We start from the raw sequence: 19,189 nt of genomic DNA on the forward strand, positions 1-19,189 counted from the left end.
TGCAGTTCTTGTTTCTAAATGAAAGGTTTAGCCTAACCCTTCCCTATTGCAGTTCTTGTTTCTAAATGAAAGGTTTAGCCTAACCCTTCCCTATTACAGTTCTTGTTTCTAAATGAAAGGTTTAGCCTAACCCTTCCCTATTGCAGTTCTTGTTTCTAAATGAAAGGTTTAGCCTAACCCTTCCCTATTACAGTTCTTGTTTCTAAATGAAAGGTTTAGCCTAACCCTTCCCTATTACAGTTCTTGTTTCTAAATGAAAGGTTTAGCCTAACCCTTCCCTATTACAGTTCTTGTTTCTAAATGAAAGGTTTAGCCTAACCCTTCCCTATTACAGTTCTTGTTTCTAAATGAAAGGTTTAGCCTAACCCTTCCCTATTACAGTTCTTGTTTCTAAATGAAAGGTTTAGCCTAACCCTTCCCTACTGCAGTTCTTGTTTCTAAATGAAAGGTTTAGCCTAACCCTTCCCTACTGCAGTTCTTGTTTCTAAATGAAAGGTTTAGCCTAACCCTTCCCTATTACAGTTCTTGTTTCTAAATGAAAGGTTTAGCCTAACCCTTCCCTATTACAGTTCTTGTTTCTAAATGAAAGGTTTAGCCTAACCCTTCCCTATTACAGTTCTTGTTTCTAAATGAAAGGTTTAGCCTAACCCTTCCCTATTACAGTTCTTGTTTCTAAATGAAAGGTTTAGCCTAACCCTTCCCTACTACAGTTCTTGTTTCTAAATGAAAGGTTTAGCCTAACCCTTCCCTACTGCAGTTCTTGTTTCTAAATGAAAGGTTTACCCTTCCCTACTACAGTTCTTGTTTCTAAATGAAAGGTTTAGCCTAACCCTTCCCTATTACAGTTCTTGTTTCTAAATGAAAGGTTTAGCCTAACCCTTCCCTACTGCAGTTCTTGTTTCTAAATGAAAGGTTTAGCCTAACCCTTCCCTATTACAGTTCTTGTTTCTAAATGAAAGGTTTAGCCTAACCCTTCCCTATTACAGTTCTTGTTTCTAAATGAAAGGTTTAGCCTAACCCTTCCCTATTACAGTTCTTGTTTCTAAATGAAAGGTTTAGCCTAACCCTTCCCTACTGCAGTTCTTGTTTCTAAATGAAAGGTTTAGCCTAACCCTTCCCTATTACAGTTCTTGTTTCTAAATGAAAGGTTTAGCCTAACCCTTCCCTATTACCTTGTTTCTAAGTGAAAGGTTTCCCTATTACAGTTCTTGTTTCTAAATGAAAGGTTTAGCCTAACCCTTCCCTATTACAGTTCTTGTTTATAAATGAAAGGTTTAGCCTAACCCTTCCCTATTACAGTTCTTGTTTCTAAATGAAAGGTTTAGCCTAACCCTTCCCTATTACAGTTCTTGTTTCTAAATGAAAGGTTTAGCCTAACCCTTCCCTATTACAGTTCTTGTTTCTAAATGAAAGGTTTAGCCTAACCCTTCCCTATTACATTTCTTGTTTCTCAATGAAAGGTTTAGCCTAACCCTTCCCTACTGCAGTTCTTGTTTCTAAATGAAAGGTTTAGCCTAACCCTTCCCTACTGCAGTTCTTGTTTCTAAATGAAAGGTTTAGCCTAACCCTTCCCTATTGCAGTTCTTGTTTCTAAATGAAAGGTTTAGCCTAACCCTTCCCTATTACAGTTCTTGTTTCTAAATGTGTTTCTAAATGAAAGGTTTAGCCTTACCCTTCCCTATTACATTTCTTGTTTCTCAATGAAAGGTTGAGCCTAACCCTTCCCTACTGCACTTTGTTTCTAAATGAAAGGTTTAGCCTAACCCTTCCCTATTACAGTTCTTGTTTCTAAATGAAAGGTTTAGCCTAACCCTTCCCTATTACAGTTCTTGAAAGATTTAGCCTAACCCTTCCCTATTACACTTGTTTCTAAAGTTCTTGTTTCTAAAAGGTTTAGCCTAACCCTTCCCTATTACAGTTCTTGTTTCTAAATGAAAGGTTTAGCCTAACCCTTTATTACAGTTCTTGTTTCTAAATGAAAGGTTTAGCCTAACCCTTCCCTACTACAGTTCTTGTTTCTAAATGAAAGGTTTAGCCTAACCCTTCCCTATTACAGTTCTTGTTTCTAAATGAAAGGTTTAGCCTAACCCTTCCCTATTACAGTTCTTGTTTCTAAATGAAAGGTTTAGCCTAACCCTTCCCTATTACAGTTCTTGTTTCTAAATGAAAGGTTTAGCCTAACCCTTCCCTACTGCAGTTCTTGTTTCTAAATGAAAGGTTTAGCCTAACCCTTCCCTATTACAGTTCTTGTTTCTAAATGAAAGGTTTAGCCTAACCCTTCCCTATTACAGTTCTTGTTTCTAAATGAAAGGTTTAGCCTAACCCTTCCCTATTACAGTTCTTGTTTCTAAATGAAAGGTTTAGCCTAACCCTTCCCTATTACAGTTCTTGTTTCTAAATGAAAGGTTTAGCCTAACCCTTCCCTATTACAGTTCTTGTTTCTAAATGAAAGGTTTAGCCTAACCCTTCCCTATTACAGTTCTTGTTTCTAAATGAAAGGTTTAGCCTAACCCTTCCCTACTGCAGTTCTTGTTTCTAAATGAAAGGTTTAGCCTAACCCTTCCCTACTACAGTTCTTGTTTCTAAATGAAAGGTTTAGCCTAACCCTTCCCTATTACAGTTCTTGTTTCTAAATGAAAGGTTTAGCCTAACCCTTCCCTATTACAGTTCTTGTTTCTAAATGAAAGGTTTAGCCTAACCCTTCCCTACTGCAGTTCTTGTTTCTAAATGAAAGGTTTAGCCTAACCCTTCCCTATTACAGTTCTTGTTTCTAAATGAAAGGTTTAGCCTAACCCTTCCCTATTACAGTACTTGTTTCTAAGTGAAAGGTTTAGCCTAACCCTTCCCTACTGCAGTTCTTGTTTCTAAATGAAAGGTTTAGCCTAACCCTTCCCTACTGCACTTTGTTTCTAAATGAAAGGTTTAGCCTAACCCTTCCCTACTGCAGTTCTTGTTTCTAAATGAAAGGTTTAGCCTAACCCTTCCCTATTACAGTTCTTGTTTCTAAGTGAAAGGTTTAGCCTAACCCTTCCCTATTACAGTACTTGTTTCTAAATGAAAGGTTTAGCCTAACCCTTCCCTATTACAGTTCTTGTTTCTAAATGAAAGGTTTAGCCTAACCCTTCCCTATTACAGTTCTTGTTTATAAATGAAAGGTTTAGCCTAACCCTTCCCTATTACAGTTCTTGTTTCTAAATGAAAGGTTTAGCCTAACCCTTCCCTATTACAGTTCTTGTTTCTAAATGAAAGGTTTAGCCTAACCCTTCCCTACTACAGTTCTTGTTTCTAAATGAAAGGTTTAGCCTAACCCTTCCCTTACAGTTCTTGTTTCTAAATGAAAGGTTTAGCCTAACCCTTCCCTATTACAGTTCTTGTTTCTAAATGAAAGGTTTAGCCTAACCCTTCCCTACTGCAGTTCTTGTTTCTAAATGAAAGGTTTAGCCTAACCCTTCCCTATTACAGTTCTTGTTTCTAAATGAAAGGTTTAGCCTAACCCTTCCCTATTACAGTTCTTGTTTCTAAATGAAAGGTTTAGCCTAACCCTTCCCTATTACAGTTCTTGTTTCTAAATGAAAGGTTTAGCCTAACCCTTCCCTACTACAGTTCTTGTTTCTAAATGAAAGGTTTAGCCTAACCCTTCCCTATTACAGTTCTTGTTTCTAAATGAAAGGTTTAGCCTAACCCTTCCCTATTACAGTTCTTGTTTCTAAATGAAAGGTTTAGCCTAACCCTTCCCTATTACAGTTCTTGTTTCTAAATGAAAGGTTTAGCCTAACCCTTCCCTATTACAGTTCTTGTTTCTAAATGAAAGGTTTAGCCTAACCCTTCCCTATTACAGTTCTTGTTTCTAAATGAAAGGTTTAGCCTAACCCTTCCCTATTACAGTTCTTGTTTCTAAATGAAAGGTTTAGCCTAACCCTTCCCTATTACAGTTCTTGTTTCTAAATGAAAGGTTTAGCCTAACCCTTCCCTATTACAGTTCTTGTTTCTAAATGAAAGGTTTAGCCTAACCCTTCCCTACTGCAGTTCTTGTTTCTAAATGAAAGGTTTAGCCTAACCCTTCCCTATTACAGTTCTTGTTTCTAAATGAAAGGTTTAGCCTAACCCTTCCCTATTACAGTTCTTGTTTCTAAATGAAAGGTTTAGCCTAACCCTTCCCTACTGCAGTTCTTGTTTCTAAATGAAAGGTTTAGCCTAACCCTTCCATATTACAGTTCTTGTTTCTAAATGAAAGGTTTAGCCTAACCCTTCCCTATTACAGTTCTTGTTTCTAAATGAAAGGTTTAGCCTAACCCTTCCCTATTACAGTTCTTGTTTCTAAATGAAAGGTTTAGCCTAACCCTTCCCTACTACAGTTCTTGTTTCTAAATTAAAGGTTTAGCCTAACCCTTCCCTATTACAGTTCTTGTTTCTAAATGAAAGGTTTAGCCTAACCCTTTCCTATTACAGTTCTTGTTTCTCAATGAAAGGTTTAGCCTAACCCTTCCCTATTACAGTTCTTGTTTCTAAATGAAAAATTTAGCCTAACCCTTCCCTACTACAGTTCTTGTTTCTAAATGAAAGGTTTAGCCTAACCCTTCCCTACTGCACTTTGTTTCTAAATGAAAGGTTTAGCCTAACCCTTCCCTACTACAGTTCTTGTTTCTAAAAGAAAGGTTTAGCCTAACCCTTCCCTACTACAGTTCTTGTTTCTAAATGAAAGGTTTAGCCTAACCCTTCCCTATTACAGTTCTTGTTTCTAAATGAAAGGTTTAGCCTAACCCTTCCCTATTACAGTTCTTGTTTCTAAAAGAAAGGTTTAGCCTAACCCTTCCCTATTACAGTTCTTGTTTCTCAATGAAAAATTTAGCCTAACCCTTCCCTATTACAGTTCTTGTTTCTAAATTAAAGGTTTAGCCTAACCCTTCCCTACTACAGTTCTTGTTTCTAAATGAAAGGTTTAGCCTAACCCTTCCCTACTGCACTTTGTTTCTAAATGAAAGGTTTAGCCTAACCCTTCCCTATTACAGTTCTTGTTTCTAAATGAAAGGTTTAGCCTAACCCTTCCCTACTGCAGTTCTTGTTTCTAAATGAAAGGTTTAGCCTAACCCTTCCCTACTGCAGTTCTTGTTTCTAAATGAAAGGTTTAGCCTAACCCTTCCCTACTGCACTTTGTTTCTAAATGAAAGGTTTAGCCTAACCCTTCCCTACTGCAGTTCTTGTTTCTAAATGAAAGGTTTAGCCTAACCCTTCCCTACTGCAGTTCTTGTTTCTAAATGAAAGGTTTAGCCTAACCCTTCCCTATTACAGTTCTTGTTTCTAAATGAAAGGTTTAGCCTAACCCTTCCCTACTACAGTTCTTGTTTCTAAATGAAAGGTGTAGCCTAACCCTTCCCTACTACAGTTCTTGTTTCTAAATGAAAGGTTTAGCCTAACCCTTCCCTACTACAGTTCTTGTTTCTAAATGAAAGGTTTAGCCTAACCCTTCCCTACTGCAGTTCTTGTTTCTAAGTGAAAGGTTTAGCCTAACCCTTCCCTACTGCAGTTCTTGATTCTAAATGAAAGGTTTAGCCTAACCCTTCCCTATTACAGTTCTTGTTTCTAAATGAAAGGTTTAGCCTAACCCTTCCCTATTACAGTTCTTGTTTCTAAATGAAAGGTTTAGCCTAACCCTTCCCTATTACAGTTCTTGATTCTAAATGAAAGGTTTAGCCTAACCCTTCACTATTACAGTTCTTGTTTCTAAATGAAAGGTGTAGCCTAACCCTTCCCTATTACAGTTCTTGTTTCTAAATGAAAAGGAACAGTGCAGACATTTAGTATACAGAATCTACAAAACTGGGTGAATCAGCTAGAATGTGATTAAGAGCTGCTCTCTCAACATGGCCGGCGCCCGTGGTCTGCCACAGCGGTGTGATAAACGGCATGGTAGCTACCCGCCTGGCTTTCCTTGGCAGCCTAGCACACGCCAGCCAGCCAGTCAATGAGTCAGCTAGCCAGCCTGCTGCCTCCTTAACCTTGACTGACTGGGGTACCCACTGCCGGACTGTCCCACAATGTTAGAGCTGGGCTTTCACTTATAGCTGACAGCCACAGACACATGCATGCAGGCACGCACACCCCTCCCTCTCCCGCCCCTCCTCCCTCCCTCTCTCCCTCCTGGAACACAAAGAGTTGTATTATGCCAACTCTCCAGCACTCCTGTCATTGTGCGTGAGTTCCAGTCCTTCTTCCCTCACTGCCGAGTCACTGCGGCCATAATACCATCATTTGAGAGAGAGAATGACAGAGGGAAAAAGAGAGAGAGAGATCAATAGGACAGAGAAATAATGTAAATGAAAAAAATAAGACATGAAAAGAATTTGCTGGTCAGGGTGATGCATGGTCACGCCCTCTTTAGGACAGGGTCACGCCCTCTTTAGGACAGGGTCACCCCCTCTTTAGGACAGGGTCACTCCCTCTTTAGGACAGGGTCACGCCCTCTTTAGGACAGGGGTCTTTAGGACAGGGTCACGCCCTCTTTAGGACAGGGTCACTTTAGGACAGGGTAACCCTCTTTAGGACAGGGTCACGCCCTCTTTAGGACAGGGTCACCCCTCTTTAGGACAGGGTCACTCCCTCTTTAGGACAGGGTCACTCCCTCTTTAGGACAGGGTCACGCCCTCTTTAGGACAGGGTCACTCCCTCTTTAGGACAGGGTCACAGGGTCACCCTCTTTAGGACAGGGTCACGCCCTCTTTAGGACAGGGGGTCTTTAGGACAGGGTCACCCCTCTTTAGGACAGGGTCACGCCTCTTTAGGACAGGGTCACTCCCTCTTTAGGACAGGGTCACTCCTCTTTAGGACAGGGGTCCCTCTTTAGGACAGGGTCACTCCCTCTTTAGGACAGGGTCACGCCCTCTTAGGACAGGGTCCTCTTTAGGACAGGGTCACAGGGTCCCTCTCTTTAGGACAGGGTCACCCCTCTTTAGGACAGGGTCACAGGGTCACCCTCTTTAGGACAGGGTCACAGGGTCACTCCCTCTTTAGGACAGGGTCACTCCCTCTTTAGGACAGGGTCACGCCCTCTTTAGGACAGGGTCACTCCCTCTTTAGGACAGGGTCACTCCCTCTTTAGGACAGGGGTCTTTAGGACAGGGTCACCCTCTTTAGGACAGGGTCACTCCCCTCTTTAGGACAGGGTCAGGGTCACCCCTCTTTAGGACAGGGTCACCCCCTCTTTAGGACAGGGTCACTCCCTCTTTAGGACAGGGTCACCCCCTCTTTAGGACAGGGTCACCCCCTCTTTAGGACAGGGTCACCCCCTCTTTAGGACAGGGTCACTCCCTCTTTAGGACAGGGTCACCCCCTCTTTAGGACAGGGTCACTCCCTCTTTAGGACAGGGTCACCCCCTCTTTAGGACAGGGTCACTCCCTCTTTAGGACAGGGTCACCCCCTCTTTAGGACAGGGTCACTCCCTCTTTAGGACAGGGTCACTCCTCTTTAGGACAGGGTCACTCCTCTTTAGGACAGGGTCACTCCCTCTTTAGGGACAGGGTCACTCCCCTCTTTAGGACAGGGTCACCCCTCTTTAGGACAGGGTCACTCCCTCTTTAGGACAGGGTCACTCCCTCTTTAGGACAGGGTCACTCCCTCTTTAGGACAGGGTCTTTAGGACAGGGTCCTCTTTAGGACAGGGTCACTCCCTCTTTAGGACAGGGTCACTCCCTCTTTAGGACAGGGTCACTCCCTCTGTAGGACAGGGTCACTCCCTCTGTAGGACAGGGTAACCCCCTCTTTAGGACAGGGTAACTCCCTCTTTAGGACAGGGTAACCCCCTCTCTAGGACAGGGTCACTCCCTCTTTAGGACATGGTCACCCCCTCTTTAGGACAGGGTCACCCCCTCTTTAGGACAGGGTGACCCCCTCTTCAGGACAGGGTCACCCCCTCTTCAGGACAGGGTCACCCCCTCTTTAGGACAGGGTCACCCCCTCTTTAGGACAGGGTAACCCCCTCTTTAGGACAGGGTCACCCCCTCTTTAGGACAGGGTCACTCCCTCTTTAGGACAGGGTAACTCCCTCTTTAGGACAGGGTCACTCCCTCTTTAGGACAGGGTCACCCCTCTTCAGGACAGGGTAACGTACACTTCTGGTGTTGACAGTCCAAATCAATACATGTTATTTGGGGCGGCAGGTAGCCTAATGGTTAGAGCGTTAGGTCAGTAAAAGAAAGGTTGCAGGATTGAATCCCCAAGCTGACATGGTAACAATCTGTTGTTTGGCCTCTGAACAACCCACTGTTCCCCGGTAGGCTGTCATTGTAAATACGAATTTGTTCTTAACTGGCTTGCCTAGTTGAATAAAATAAAAAACAATTATAATCAATTGACAGCAGATGGTATGTTTAGGCATGGGCTAGGAGGCAGACATTGTGTGTATGTGTGTGTGCACGCACCAGTCTGTGTCAGGGGAGGCCCAGCCTGGGCCTCTCTCATGGGGGTTACTTCAATAGAGATGTGACAGAGCAGACTTCACTAGACATACACAGATGGCCCCACTCAAGATACAGTATGGATGTGCACACACAGGTGCACAAACACAAGACAGACTGAACACGAAGGAAACAAGGAGGCAGCTAAAGAATGCACATGATCAGATAGAGTTGAAGGTACTCTGAGCACTAGGCAGATACCATAGTAGACCTACAGCGCAGCACTTAGCTACTCAGGAATACACTGCACAGGCAGAGCTGACAGTTAGCCATTCATTCCAGGGAATATTCTGAATGTTGCCAGAGGATCTGGTTTGCATCAACAACTATAAACATTATACTTGTTATCTATGAGATTTACATACTGGTAACTAATAACATGATCTGTGTTTGATGGCTGTTCAGTGGAATGTGAATATTTGCCTCAGGTTACAGTAAACATGAACTAGTCAACATTATTAATAATAACTATCTTGCCAATAATATGTATACAGTACCTGTCTGATTTAATGAGGAGATATTCATCTTTCCCTGGAGAGACATGAAACTGGCCAATGTAAGTCCAACATTTTATTTCTGTGATTCTTGTAGAGTTTGCCTGTTATTATTCTTTAACATGATTTATGTATTTCATTTTCTTAGCCTGAGGGTAGAGTGCAGAAGCGAAACAGGATTTGGATTGGTGCAGTCGCGATAAAGGTCCAAACTGTCCCGGAGGCGTGTAAGATACTGTACGTAGGCAGAAAGTCAAACACATGTAGAGAGAAATTAAGGTTTGGAGGCGAGAATATATTCTAATTAATTTCCCACAAAAAAATATACATTTTTATAGGAGAAGGAGTGTTAAAATAGTTGGACTAAAGCCAAGTTATTCACTTTGCTGGTTTGAGGGCTCAACAGAGCTATCGTTTTGACTGAGTCATCATGGGAAGAAAAATGTAACATGTACATTTCAACTTTACCCTTTTAAACTTTTCACCTCGTATCTTTTTATCGCCCTGAATAATGAGCTGTAGTAAATGATCTTATACCTCAACAGTCCCAATCACAGCTCAGATTACCATTAGTGCAGTACATCAAAAGCAGAGCCCATTGTTAGTGTGCAATGTGCATGCTGAATGACATGGACACCATCTCAACCTATCTGCCTTCATAGGTTTAATCTGCACTGATTGGTGGCCGTGTAAAGCAGAATTCTAGGTTAAGGATTATGACCTGAGCCCTCTGACCTAGAGCCTATAGTGTTCTGCCTAAAAACACCTAAAGCTTATAACCACCAGGTTCCTAGATCCCTGTGGGAACAGCAGGCCTGCTATAGAATACTGTAGTCATGCACACTCACTGTTTGCTGATCCCATGTTTTTCTTTACTGTTACAGGTATAACCAGGTATAACCACAACACGATGACATACCCCTCTTCCTATGGGTTGACTGTTTAAACTGGCACTCATGGGATAGAATTGACTCTATATAAATGGGAGAAAAGTTATTCAATGATTTCAATGCTATATGATATGTGGTTGTCTCACTGACCTTAGTGGAATGCACTTATCAGAAGCCTAAACATAACCATGTCTCTTTGGATAAGAGTATCTGTTTAACGACTAAACAATGTAAATATAACATTAAAATAAATATTTTTGAGATTTAAAACCTCTTAAGGATCGGACCCCCCCCAGACAGACTGCCCTATAGAACCATTTGTCCCTGTAGGAGAACCTTCTGAAAAAAAGGTACCAGATAGAACTCTTTTTGGATCATATTGAACACTTTTTGGTTCCACAAAGAACCTCTGGTTCCCAATATAATAGGTGATGGTGAAACTTTAGGGTAAAGCTGGGGGATAAAGACTGGGGGATAAAGACTGGGGGATAAAGACTAGAGGATAAAGACTGGGGGATAAAGACTGGGGGATAAAGACACGGGTATAGAGGAGGGTAGTACAAAGGAAAGAAGGGGTAAAGCTGGGGGATAAAGACTGGGGGATAAAGACACGGGTGTAGAGGGGGGTAGTACAAAGGAAAGAAGGGGTAAAGCTGGGGGATAAAGAAACGGGTATAGAGGGGGGTAGTACAAAGGAAAGAAGGGGTAAAGCTGGGGGATAAAGACACGGGTATAGAGGGGGGTAGTACAAAGGAAAGAAGGGGTAAAGCTGGGGGATAAAGACACGGGTGTAGAGGGGGGTAGTACAATGGAAAGAAGGTTTAAAGCTGGGGGATAAAGACACGGGTATAGAGGGGGGTAGTACAAAGGAAAGAAGGGGTAAAGCTGGGGGATAAAGACTGGGGGATAAAGACACGGGTGTAGAGGGGGGTAGTACAAAGGAAAGAAGGTGTAAAGCTGGGGGATAAAGACACGGGTATAGAGGGGGTAGTACAAAGGAAAGAAGGGGTAAAGCTGGGGGATAAAGACACGGGTATAGAGGGGGGTAGTACAAAGGAAAGAAGGGGTAAAGCTGGGGGATAAAGACACGGGTATAGAGGGGGTAGTACAAAGGAAAGAAGGGGTAAAGCTGGGGGATAAAGACACGGGTATAGAGGGGGGTAGTACAAAGGAAAGAAGGGGTAAAGCTGGGGGATAAAGACATGGGTATAGAGGGGGGTAGTACAAAGGAAAGAAGGTGTAAAGCTGGGGGATAAAGACACGGGTATAGAGGGGGGTAGTACAAAGGAAAGAAGGGGTAAAGCTGGAGGATAAAGACACGGGTATAGAGGGGGATAGTACAAAGGAAATAAGGTGTAAAGCTGGGGGATAAAGACACGGGTATAGAGGGGGGTAGTACAAAGGAAATAAGGTGTAAAGCTGGGGGATAAAGACACGGGTATAGAGGGGGGTAGTACAAAGGAAAGAAGGTGTAAAGCTGGGGGATAAAGACACGGGTATAGAGGGGGGTAGTACAAAGGAAAGAAGGTGTAAAGCTGGGGGATAAAGACACGGGTATAGAGGGGGGTAGTACAAAGGAAAGAAGGGGTAAAGCTGGAGGATAAAGACACGGGTATAGAGGGGGGTAGTACAAAGGAAAGAAGGGGTAAAGCTGGAGGATAAAGACACGGGTATAGAGGGGGGTAGTACAAAGGAAAGAAGGGGTAAAGCTGGAGGATAAAGACACGGGTATAGAGGGGGTAGTACAAAGGAAAGAAGGGATAAAATGAAAGAATAACGAGGAGAGGATATAAGAGGTGGTTGGGTTCTTTAATTCCAGAGGATAGTTAACATATAGCCTCTGGGAAAGACAGGGATATGTAGGTTAAGAGAAATGAGGAAATGAGAGAGCAGACTATGAGCTCAGGTGAATCCTTATGTCTTCCTTTAGTATTATAGGATAGATGACATCTGACAAAATCATCTCCCTTCTTATTCACTCTCTCATCTCTGGTCTTGGCACAGACCTAACAGAGGATCACTCAGCTCTTTTCCAGGCAGTGATACTGTCTACTATGACTCACATTAACCAGATGCCCTTTAATGTGCTCAGAACTGAAACAAGAGCATTACGTGATCAGATGTACCAACCTGTACCAACTCCCTGTCAGGTACTCTCAGAAGAAAAGAGTGCTATGTAGAACCATTTGTCCCTGTTGGAGAACCCTCTGAAAAACGTTCCAGATAGGCCTCTATCAGTTCAGATAAAAAACATTTTTGGTTACAAATAGCACCCTTTCAAAGATTATAGTCCTAGTTTTCTGGTATCCCCAGTTCCCCGCGGAAGAGAAAGCTATACATAAAAGGTGTCAGGTCCCATGGGTGTACAGGGTGTATAGCAGACGCGACATAGACTGTAGTATTACACAAGTTCAAACCAAAGGTGAACCACACCAGTGAGTATGGCAGTCAACTTATGGAACAGCGGGGACTGTGAAGCAACACAAACATTGGCACAGACACATACATACACACACACACATGATAACATACACACTATACATACACATGGATTTAGTACTGTAGATATGGAGTAGTGGTGGAGTAGGGGCCTGAGGGCACACTGTGTGTTGTGAATGTATTGTAAGGTTTTTAAAATTGTATAAACTGCCTCAATTTTGCTGGACCTCAGGAAGAGTAAAGCAGCAGCTAATGGGGATCCATAATAAATACATACAAATAAATATAAAACAAACAAATAAATACAAAAATAAATACCCACCTCTGAGGGGCTTAGAATGGGGTCAGAGAGAGGCTGTGCACCAGAATGCTATCCTCTTCTCTCCCGTCCTGCAGGAGTCCATTAGGTAATGACATAGTAAATCACTAGGTTACCCACTACTCCCCTTCACCCTGACATCAGCTCAGCTCAGCACAAGCATTTCATAACACTGCTAACAACATAACATCTGCTAACCATGTGTATGTGACCAATAACATGTGATTTGATTTGAAACTACAGTCCTTACATCAGAGCTTCTAGGTTTAGGCTGAGCTTATCTCTGTGTCGCTGTGTCTCTGTCTCTCTGACCCATCTCCATCACACCACAGATAACTCAGAGCGGTCAATATCTGAGATGACTAGTGTTATTGATATTACTGAGTGCAGAGTGTGGGAAAGGTGCTTTCCTTCTGGTGTCATGGCCGTGTGTGTATCACCATGGTAATGACATAGCTGTCCAATCACCCATCACGCTGTAAGTATAAACCGCTGCTCGTGTCCCTCAGTGGATCACTGGTGTAACTACACTAGTGTTTGTTTGTGTGTGTTTGTGCGTTTGTGTGTGTGTGTGGAGCCGACTATGCACATCAGATTGCAAACCCCTCCCTGTTGTCGTGTGAGTGATGTGTGTGAGTTATGTGTAAGAGTGATGTGTGTGAGTGATGTGTGTGAGTGAAGCGTATCCCATCTCCACTTCCACAGGGGAAAACAAATATCAGACAGCTGTTTTGGCCCAACCATCCCAGCAATGTGTGTTAAAAGTCAACTGCTCTGCGTGGAACAAGTATTACCAGTAGACACTCCTGGTTATTTAAGTCTCCACAGTAGCCTACATCCTACACAGATCACTCGGTCTCGTAGTTCACAGACTTTGTATATACTTCCTAACCTCCCAGTGTATAGTAGATTGAACCAAAACCAACTCCAGGTCACAGAATGCACACTCAATGAATTCAAGTTGGAATTATATTGTTATAAGCCACTTATCCCTCCCATATCCATGAATTGCCTATGGGGGTTAGTAAGCAAAATGCCTGAAGGAGAATGGATTACATGTCTAGGAATGAATCGTATGAGTATACTAAACTAGTCTGCTGGGTTGTTATTGTCTGTTAGCCTACTGTGGGTAGAATCATTGTGTGTAGGCTATGCTGGGCTAGGGAGACTATTGTGTGTAGGCTATGCTGGGCTAGGGAGACTATTGTGTGTAGGCTATGTTGGGTTCGGGAGACTATTGTGTGTAGGCTATGCTGGGCTAGGGACACTATTGTGTGTAGGCTATGCTGGGCTAGGGAGACTATTGTGTGTAGGCTATGCTGGGCTCGGGAGACTATTGTGTGTAGGCTATGCTGGGCTAGGGAGACTATTGTGTGTAGGCTATGCTGGGCTAGGGAGACTATTGTGTGTAGGCTATGCTGGGCTAGGGAGACTATTGTGTGTAGGCTATGCTGGGCTAGGGAGACTAATGTGTGTAGGCTATGTTGGGTTAGGGAGACTATTGTGTGTAGGCTATGCTGGGCTAGGGAGACTATTGTGTGTAGGCTATGCTGGGCTTGGGAGACTATTGTGTGTAGGCTATGCTGGGCTAGGGAGACTATTGTGTGTAGGCTATGTTGGGCTAGGGAGACTATTGTGTGTAGGCTATGCTGGGCTAGGGAGACTATTGTGTGTAGGCTATGCTGGGCTAGGGAGACTATTGTGTGTAGGCTATGCTGGGCTAGGGAGACTATTGTGTGTAGGCTATGCTGGGCTAGGGAGACTATTGTGTGTAGGCTATGCTGGGCTAGGGAGACTATTGTGTGTAGGCTATGCTGGGCTAGGGAGACTATTGTGTGTAGGCTATGCTGGGCTAGGGAGACTATTGTGTGTAGGCTATGCTGGGCTAGGGAGACTATTGTGTGTAGGCTATGCTGGGCTAGGGAGACTAATGTGTGTAGGCTATAAAAAAAAATGCAGAATATGAATGGACTGGAGATTTTCAACTATATGATTCTGAATCTGATTTTATCCACAGCTGATATTAACTAACAAGGTAGTAGGCTGTGTATTATTGTTCTTATTGTTGGTTATGAATGAAAATAAAAAATATGTCATTAGCCTATATTGTTAATGTATTATCTGTAATAATCTAATAATAGACGTTGAAGGCTAAGGAACAAGAAATAGTGGTTGGAGTTGGCAAGAGTTTTTACTTTCCACTTCGGTGTTAATGTTGTTTTTGAAAATCTATTTAAAATTTTCAAAAACCGCCACCATCGATATACGCATATGTGAATAGTAAAGCAAGTCTTTTCAGGGCAACTGAGGTGTAGCGGGAGAGAGAGAGCGCGAGGGAGGGGGCGTGGGTCACCTTTTGTGGAAATACATCAACCAAGACTGCCACAAGCATCAGATTTCTGGTTGTGAGAGAGAGGGGGGATAGCGCTCGCTTTATTGAGAGAGACGGAGAGAGAGAGAGAGAGAAACAACTCTGGACGACTGAAGACTTGCTGCTGCCACAAATACATAAAGACAGAAACAGCTCAAGAAAAACAGCTAAATACATCTGTAAAAGTTACAGATCGAGCCATGGACGGGATGGTAGCATTTGGACGCGCTTCTCTCCTGTGCACCTTGCTGCTGTGCTTTTCATTGCAAGGTAAGACTTGGATTCCACGCGTCCCCGTCTGTTTTATATTAGAAAGTAAATGTTGTTTTCGCCCACTGCTGCTGGTTCCTCTTGGCTGGAGGCTATGAATCTCTTCATTGCCTGTACGGTTGTTTCTCCTTCAACTATCGCAGTGCGTTATATCATAGTAGGCTATGGACTGCGTATCACATTACGAAAGTGTTTTACATGCGTTAGTGGGTTATACAACTTTATTGTACCTTGTGCATATTTTGTTTCCTTTGGCAATTTGTTCTTGTCACCCGCTTTATGTGAAAACAACCTGTTTTTGACTGCCAGTCGGTGCCAAAATAACAGGTGTAAATCGAGACTTTGAAAATCTCGGCAGTTGTGTCTGGAGAAATGCTGGACTTGTCAGTGAACTATTTTTAAATTATTAGATAAAAAATACTTACATGTAGGCCAACTCTTTGAGGCGCAGCACATTTTGAACAAAGTGACGGAATCATGTTAAATTCGTTAGATGTTTTAGGGGTTAACCCAGACCGCACTTTTCCTTTGTAGTCGTGTGGGAACCCCTTGCTCTGCAGTAGAGTGCACTTCCGAGCGCACAACGGACTGCAGTAGCCTGTAGCTGAGCCCCGGCGGCCTGTCTCGGCCGGAATGACCGCTATGTATGTGATCTATGATCAATGAGCGAGCTGTTCAGAATGCGTTGGATGGGGTGTGATGTGCCTCGGACTATACTGAGTGTTATTAAATTGATTGATATGTGTGCCTTTATGAATTAAGGGTAGGCCTACTCACAACCTTACCGGTAGATAACACGAACCTTGTGATTTATTTATAGTTTGCATTATCTGCCCCACATTTGAGCAACGTTTCATGCTTTCAAACGCGATCATTTAGTTTTTCCACTCCACTGTTCTCTTGTCTCGTATGGATAAAAAGGTTACTAGGCTACATACATGTTGAGTTCTATAAATAACGAGTGCGGTTCTGTAGGCTGTTTGGTCTTTTAGGGTGGGGTGTGTCCATTTGGCCAAGGCACTGCATCTCTCTCTTTCTCTCTCCCCCTCTCTCTATACTTATCTATTGCTCTCCCTCCCTCACCACTGCCTCTCACTCATCATCTTAACAAAAAAAAAAAAAAATATCTGTCTTTCTCTTTTTTTCCTCCATCAAAAATCCCCCTCTTTATCTCCCCAATCTGGATCTCTGCCTATCTGAGTTTAACTGACTGGTGTTCAGCAATACCCCAAATTTTACACCCAATCCCTGCTCTACACCCATCCCTCCTTGTCTCTACACCCATCCCTCCCCTTCTACACCCATCCCTCCCTTTCTCTACACCCATCCCTCCAACTCTCTACACCCATCCCTCCTTCTCTCTACACCCATCCCTCCAAGACACCCATCCCTCCTCCAAGAAACACCCATCCCTTTCTCACCCATCCCTCCCTCTCTCTACACCCATCTCTACACCCATTCCTTCTCTACACCCATCATCCCTCCCTCTCTCTACATCCATCCCTCCTTTTCTCTACACCCATCCCTCCCCCTCTAACCTCTACACCCATCCCTCCTTTTTCTACACCCATCAGCTCTCCCATCTACATCCATCCCTCCTACACCCATTTTCTACACCCATCCCTCCCTCTCTCTACACCCATCCCTCTCTCTCATTGCCTCTACACCCATCCCTTTTCTCTACACCCATTCCCTCTCTTCACCCATCCCTCCTTATCTCTACACCCATCCCTACACCCATCCCTCCCTCTCTACACCCATCGTAAATGTTTTTTACACCCATCCCTCCCTCTCTCTACACCCATCCCTCCCTTTCTCTACCCATCCATATTTTACACCCATCCCTCCTTTTCTCCACCCATTTGTTCTTCTCACCCATCCCTTTCCTTCATCCCTCCCCTCCCCCTTCTCTATCATCCCTCCTCTCTCACCCATCCCTCCCTTTCTCTACACCCATGGACTTCCCTCTCTCACATCCCATCCCTCCTTTTCTCTACACCCATCCCTCCCTTCTCTACACCCATCCCTCCCTTCTACACCCATCCCCCCTTCTCTACACCCATCCCTTTTTCATCCCTCCTTTTCACCCATCCCTCCCTTTCTACACCCATCCTGTTTTGAACCCATCCGGTGCCAAAATCCTCCTTTTGTCTAAATCTACACCCATCCCTTTTCTCTAACCCATCCCTCCCTTTTCCATCCCTTGTGTCTCTACACCCATCCCTCCCTCTCTCTACACCCATCCCTCCTTTTCTCTACACCCATCCCTCCCTCTCTCTACACCCATCCCTCCTTTTCTCTACACCCATCCCAGCCTTTCTCTACACCCATCCCTCCTAAATTTCTCTACACCCATCCCTCCTTCTCTCTACACCCATCCCTACACCTTTCTCTACACCCATCCCTCCCTCCTCTACACCCATCCCTGTACCCTCCCGGACTACACCCATCCCTCCCTTCTCTACACCCATCCCTCCTTTTACACCCATCCCTCTCGGCCACCCATCCCTCCCTCTCTCTACACCCATCCCTCCTGTTCTCTACACCCATCCCTCCTACTCTCTACACCCATCCCTTATGACCCATCCCTAGGCCTCTCACTACACCGGTAGATCCCTTGTGATTTATTTATCCCTTTTCTCTATCTCCCCCATTTGAGCATCCGTCCCTCTGCTTTCAAACCCATCATTTACCCATCCCTTTTCCACTCCATCCCTCTTTTCTCTACACCCATCCCTTACTCTCTACACCCATCCCTGAGTTCTATAACCCATCCCGAGTGCGGTTCTACCCATCCCTCCCTCTTCTACACCCATCCCTCCATTTTCTCTAGGCACCCATCCCTCCCTCTCTCTACACCCATCCCTCCTTTCTCTACACCCATCCCTCCCTCTCTCTACACCCATCCCTCCTTTCTCTACACCCATCCCTCCCTCTCTACACCCATCCCTCCCCTCTCTACACCCATCCCTCCTTTTCTCTACACCCATCCCTCCCTCTCTCTACACCCATCCCTCCTTTTCTCTACACCCATCCCTCCCTCTCACCCATCCCTCCTTTCTACACCCATCCCTCCTCTCTCTACACCCATCCCTCCTTTTCTCTACACCCATCCCTCCCTCTCTACACCCATCCCTCCCCTCTCTACACCCATCCCTCCCTCTCTCTACACCCATCCCTCCTTTTCTCTACACCCATCCCTCTCCTACACCCATCCCTCTCTACACCCATCCCTCCTTTTCTCTACACCCATCCCTCCCTCCCTCTCTACACCCATCCCTCCTCTCTACACCCATCCCTCCTTTTCTCTACACCCATCCCTCCTCTTCTCTCTACACCCATCCCTCCTTTTCTCTACACCCATCCCTCCCTCTCTCTACACCCATCCCTCCTTTTCTCTACACCCATCCCTCCCCTCTCTACACCCATCCCTCCTTCTCTACACCCATCCCTCCTCTCTCTACACCCATCCCTCCCTCTCTCTACACCCATCCCTCCTTCTCTCTACACCCATCCCTCCCTCTCTCTACACCCATCCCTCCTTTTCTCTACACCCATCCCTCCTTCTCTCTCTACACCCATCCCTCCCTCTCTCTACACCCATCCCTCCTTTTCTCTACACCCATCCCTCCCTCTCTCTACACCCATCCCTCCTTTTCTCTACACCCATCCCTCCTTTTCTCTACACCCATCCCTCCTTTTCTCTACACCCATCCCTCCTTTTCTCTACACCCATCCCTCCTTTTCTCTACACCCATCCCTCCTTTTCTCTACACCCATCCCTCCCTTCTCTACACCCATCCCTCCTTTTCTCTACACCCATCCCTCCCTCTCTCTACACCCATCCCTCCTTTTCTCTACACCCATCCCCCTCTCCTCTCTCTACCCACCCTATCCCATCCTCCTTTTCTCTACACCCATCCCTCCCTCTCTCTACACCCATCCCTCCCTCTCT

General features: G+C 44.4%; 1 protein-coding gene across 2 annotated transcripts in view; it reads left to right on the forward strand.

The window, feature by feature from the left end:
- Positions 1 to 14,974: 14,974 nt before the first annotated feature.
- LOC118364091 (basal cell adhesion molecule-like) overlaps positions 14,975 to 19,189 on the forward strand; it is a 143,399-nt gene continuing 139,184 nt past the window's right edge. The window contains exon 1 of one of the 2 annotated variants that reach the window (XM_052489977.1): positions 14,975 to 15,234. In XM_052489977.1, the coding sequence (XP_052345937.1) occupies positions 15,165 to 15,234 (70 nt within the window). In that variant the 5' untranslated portion in view covers positions 14,975 to 15,164. The remainder of the gene's footprint in view (positions 15,235 to 19,189) is intronic. The other variant, XM_052489978.1, reaches the window with a different exon arrangement.

Source organism: Oncorhynchus keta, chromosome 31 (assembly GCF_023373465.1).
Source record: "Oncorhynchus keta strain PuntledgeMale-10-30-2019 chromosome 31, Oket_V2, whole genome shotgun sequence".
NCBI classification, from domain to species: domain Eukaryota; kingdom Metazoa; phylum Chordata; class Actinopteri; order Salmoniformes; family Salmonidae; genus Oncorhynchus; species Oncorhynchus keta.